The 5,400-nt window shown below is 44.6% G+C and overlaps 1 protein-coding gene across 1 annotated transcript; it reads left to right on the forward strand.

Annotated features, from left to right (window-relative positions):
- Positions 1–625: 625 nt before the first annotated feature.
- Positions 626–2,428, forward strand: LOC119288352 (E3 ubiquitin-protein ligase WAV3-like). Its single transcript, XM_037567988.1, has one exon. It carries the CDS (start codon positions 692–694, stop codon positions 2,264–2,266), a length of 1,575 nt encoding a protein of 524 aa, XP_037423885.1. The 5' UTR covers positions 626–691; the 3' UTR covers positions 2,267–2,428.
- The last annotated feature ends 2,972 nt before the right edge of the window (positions 2,429–5,400 follow it).

Genomic DNA, 5,400 nt, shown 5'->3' on the forward strand with positions numbered 1-5,400 from the left:
TCACATCAAAGAAAAAAAATGAATTAGTGACATTGGTATTACTCTTTACAAAGAAAGCAAATGAAATAGGAACTAAACCAGAATCATAATAGTGATGTTTTTTAAGAAAGAATAAATAAGTGGCATTGATACTACCCTTCGAGAAAAGGGAAAATTAAAAAACTAAAACAAACAACGACAAAAAATGTACACAATGTTCACAAAAATGCTCTTTTAAAAAATATGCATGAATAAACATGTAATGGTGGAATTTTTGCATAAACAATTCCTAAAAAAGGAATGAATTAGTGGCAATGGTTTACCCTTGAAGAAGAGGGCAGCGAGGCTGCATGGGAGCGCTGCCGGCCACGGGTGATGGTGGCCGGGGTTCGGCCGGTGGCACATTTGATGGTTGGGGGAAGAAGAAAAAGAAGGTGGTCTGGAGGTTGAAGGAGCAATGTGCACCGCATGTTTTCCATCCAACGGTTGAAACGAAATCGCCGACCTATATTGAAATTTCATTCGATTTATTACCGCTAGCCATTCCCTTAAAGTATGACCATAATTCATCATGGAAAATAGTTTCACAACGAAGAATCCTGCTAGCTAAGGTTAGGTCTTCTGTTTATGTATATATAGAAAGGTATGCATGCGCGTCTCCCCAATACACGTACGCCAGACACAGAAGCTCTGCTCCGCTAGCTTGTAGGCCATGGCGTTCAACGACGACGAGAAGCCTCCTGCTTCTAACGCAGGTAACACCAAGGGTCTGGTGACCATCACCGAGCCCAAGTTCAGCAAGGACGCGGCGGCCCTGTCGGCGGACGAGGTGACGGCGGTGGTAGAGCTGAAGGCCACCTCGTCGACGGCCGTCCGGGAAGGGCTGGACCTGGTGGCGGTGCTGGACGTGAGCGGCAGCATGCAGGGCGACAAGCTCCAGAGCATGAAGATGGCGATGCAGTTCGTCATCATGAAGCTCACCCCCGTCGACCGCCTCTCCGTCGTCTCCTTCTCCGGCTCCGCCACCAGGCACTGCCCGCTCCGCTCCGTCACGCAGCAAGCGCAGGCCGACCTCAAGGCCATCGTCGACGGCCTTGTCGCCAACGGCGGGACCAACATCAAGGCCGGCTTGGACACCGCCCTGGCTATCGTCGCCGGCCGGGCCACCACCAAAGCCCGCACGCCCAATGTCTTCCTCATGTCCGACGGCCAGCAGAGCGACGGCGACGCCAGGCAAGTCGATCCCGGGAACGTGGCGGTCTACACGTTCGGCTTCGGCAAGGACGCCGACCACGCCCTGCTCAGCGACGTCGCCAAGAAGTCCCCCGGCGGCACGTTCAACTCGGTGCCGGACGGCGGGAACGTGAGCGCGCCCTTCTCGCAGCTCCTCGGCGGGCTCCTCACCATCGTCGCGCAGGACGTGCAGCTCACGCTCACGCCCAAGGCGGAAGATCCCACTGCCCCGGACCTGGACACCATGACGGTGGCGCCAGGGACCGACTACACGCAGACCACCGACGGCGACACGGGCGTCATCACCATCAAGTTCGGCACCCTCTTCAGCGGCGAGACCCGCAAGGTCGCCATCAACTTCAAGCTCCTGGAGAGCACCTTGACGACGGCGTACGACGGATTGGTGGCGGAGGCCCAGCACAGCTACACCGTGCAGGGCAGCTTGCAGGGGCAGACCCCGCAGGACGTGGTGATACCCCGCTCCCCGGACGCGCCCGCCGACCCGCCCACCAGCGGCAAGGCGCAGGCGGTGCTGGCGGAGATGGCGCGTCGGCAGCACGCCGGCGCGATCGGCGAGGCGAGGCAGATGGCCGACGGGAAGAACCTGGAGGAGGCGCGGTACAAGCTGGCGGACGCGCAGAACGCGCTGGAGGACATCGTGCTGAACGACGGCGAGAAGCTGGTGGGCATGCTCCGCGCGGAGCTGCAGCAGCTGCTGGACCTGATGGAGACGCAGGAGCTGTACGAGGCGGAGGGGCGGCCGTACGCGCTGGCCTCCGAGACGTCGCACGGCCGGCAGCGGTACGCGGCCAGGGGCGGCGACATGGACGCCGTGCGGCTGTTCGCCACCCCGCGCATGGACACGTACCTGGAGCAGGCCAAGAAGTTCGAGGAGGACCCCACGGCGCCGCTGCCGTCCGCCGACGACGACGCCAAGGAGGAGATGGCCGCCAACCCGCTCGCCGCCATCTCCGCGCCCATCGCCTTCTACATCAAGGTGGCCATCCAGGCGCTGCAGGAGATCGAGAAGCTCGTCGCCCCGCCCACCAAATAGAAAACAAGCTACTCCATTTCATCACTCGGTCTACTGCTATGTTTGTTTCATCAATCCATTTACTGCTACGTTTTCCTTTCATTTTATCTTCATGGTTGTAAATTTACTTCATCGTGAGCTGAAATGAATAAAGGGGCATCTCATCCTCGCTCTTTCCACTCACTTACCACTCGCTAGAACAATGGTTATTGGTTGTGATCATCTACATGCCGCAGTACTGTCAATCGCACATGGTCAGGGCCCGCACGGCGGCGACCATTTAGCTATTTTCGAAAGGTGTGGCTAGATCTCGGTCGACTGAGATCTCAATCAAGTGACATAACATGTTAAAAAAGAAAAGAAGAAAAAAACAAAGAAGAAAATTGCCCGGATCTTAATGTAAAATATCAAGAATATAGCATCGACCGAGACATAACAAAATCTCCCTTGATTGAGATTTGGCAAGAATAATTTCTATATCAAAAAATAACTATTCTTCAGGTTTTCTTGTTCGAATAAGGCCTCGGACCTATTGATCAAATCATCAAAAATTTATTTTACATCAAATATCAACATATACACACCACTTTATAAGATAAATAAATTACATCAAGGTCTTTGGTGTTCGGTCATCTTCTTCCTCCAAAACAGGTTCAAGTACCTCGGGATGATATCCAGGCTCTTCATCGCCCACACCACTACCGTGGGATCACTTGCCACGACCATGAAGATGACCAACGAGCCAGAGTTAAAGATGTCTGTCTTGGTCATGGCTGTCTCCTTGCCACGTGAGGAAGAGAAGATTGTTACTGCTGGAGACCTTGAGGCATGAACATATGTGTTCTGTCTGTTTGAAGCATAATATTTTTAAGACAACGGTATATAAACATACAATATTCATTGTTTTTCGTCTTTCTGTCCCTATTTGTTCCTAGAAAATTATTACCGTTCATTTAAAAACTAAGCCTGATAAGAAAAAAAATCCCTCACACATTTAAAAACTAAGTCTTAATAGTCAATATACATTGTAGCAAACAATGAAAAAAAAATGGTTGGACGCAAACCGTTTTAGGTCGACAAGGAATCTAATATAGCTAATAATAAAGGGCTATTGCTTCTTGCGGTGCATCATAGAAATTGCCCCCAGAGTTACAAAATATTACCCACCAATGTCACCTATAAGCGATAAAAAAAAGATCCACACAGGGGAATCCCTCTCCATGCCCGGGCCATGCACTAGGACGTCCTATACCGCGCTTCGCGCGCTAGAAGAAACACAACACATCTGTTTGGGCCAACCCATTTCCAGGCGGCCTGTTTTAAAATTTCCTTTTTTATTTTCCTTTTTCGTTTTCTTTTTTGTACTTTACATAATTTGGGACGTCAAAAAAGTTCTGAAAATGAAAAATGATAATTCTAAATTAAAAACCTTTAGTAAATTAGAAAATAGTTTTGGATTCAAAAAAGTTCACGATTTAATAAAAAAATGTTGTGCTTATTATACAAATGTTAGAAAATTTGAAAACAAATGTTCAGGAAATGATTTTTTAAAAAGTTCTCGTACTAAAAAGTGTTAATGAAATTGAACAAAATTTCAACTATTCCAAAAAAAATAATGAATGGAAAAATATTCTAAAAATTCGAAAATTGTTCATGACTTTCAAAATAGTTAATTCATTCATAAAATGTTCGCTGATTCAAAAAATTATCATGCATTTCAAAAATTGTTCATTAAATAAATAAAATGTTCATAAATTTCAAAATTGTTCCACCAATTTCCAAAACAATGTTCGTCCATTCTAGAAATGATCGGGAATTCAAGAAAATTGTTAATATAGTGTTTACAATTTTGTAAAAATATTTGCGAAAGCATAAAATGTTCATGAATTCAAACATGTTTGATTTTAGAAAATGTTCAGAAATTTGTAAAAGTTTTCATGAATTTGAAAGACGTTCATGATTTCAAATGTGTTCACGAGTATAAAAAAAGTTCATGATTTCATGAAGTTGAGAGTGATAGTGTATCTCGGTGCAGCAAAATGTGATCATAGCCATTGGAGATTATTTTTTTGTTCTTCCGCTGCAACACTCGAGCCCTTTTGCTAGTATTACTAAAAGACTATATGGCAGCCTAGAATAGTAGCATCTCCTTGGATGGTGACATGTGTTCACCTAGATGAATTCAGCTTCACAATAGACAAGCATCTCATCTGCAAAATTATATTTGTCGAAGCATGCCATATGATCATTTTGAAAAAGTTGTGTTGGAGCTTTAGGCAACAGAAGTACTTGAGGATGACCATAATAATACCATCTAAAAATGACATGGTGAACCACTTCCACTATCTTCGACCATCAACATCTTTTTAGATTTTGTGAATATCATACATAAAAGTGTATCTCAAAAATTAATTTTATGAACTAATAATTTCACCAGACATAGTAATTGTACAAGAATTAATGGTCAAACTTACGTTTGAAAGATGCGTTAAAGCATGACTCTCGGGGCTTGATCAGTTCCTAATCCCTGAATGATTTTGAAAAAATTGTAGGTTACCGAAAATACTTTTTGCAAACTGTCTCGGTGAGCCACTTCCAACATGTTTGACCATCAATATCTTCATAGACTAGATGTGTGAAGATCATACATATGTGTTTGTCTTGGAAAATATCTTCATAATATACTAATTTAATTATTTATTATTTTGTATTTGTTAATCATTAATAGTCAAAGTTACATCTCGAAGACCGTGCCAATATACAAATATCATCCATTATAGATGGGGGGTGATAACTTATGATATTTGTTTTGACTTGGCTCAACTAGAAGAAAACCATTTCCCCAACTTAGAACAACCAAGCCACTCATAAAAATAGTATATGCATTAGTGCATGCCTATTAGGACTTGGTAAATGATTAACCTCTAATTTCTTTGACAAAATCTCCGGCTGTGTTGTGTTGAATCTCTAAACGAACTCAAGTTTGACAATGAAAATGCGTTAAGAAACAAGTGTGGAGAGACACCCCCAACATATTTTACCATCGGTACTTTTTAGATGGACATGTGAACATTGTATGACTATATTGGTTCCAAAATTTATTTCAAGTATATTTCTAATAAGTTATCATTTTTTCCATTTTATTAGAATATTCT

This window comes from Triticum dicoccoides, chromosome 4A (assembly GCF_002162155.2).
Source record: "Triticum dicoccoides isolate Atlit2015 ecotype Zavitan chromosome 4A, WEW_v2.0, whole genome shotgun sequence".
NCBI classification, from domain to species: domain Eukaryota; kingdom Viridiplantae; phylum Streptophyta; class Magnoliopsida; order Poales; family Poaceae; genus Triticum; species Triticum dicoccoides.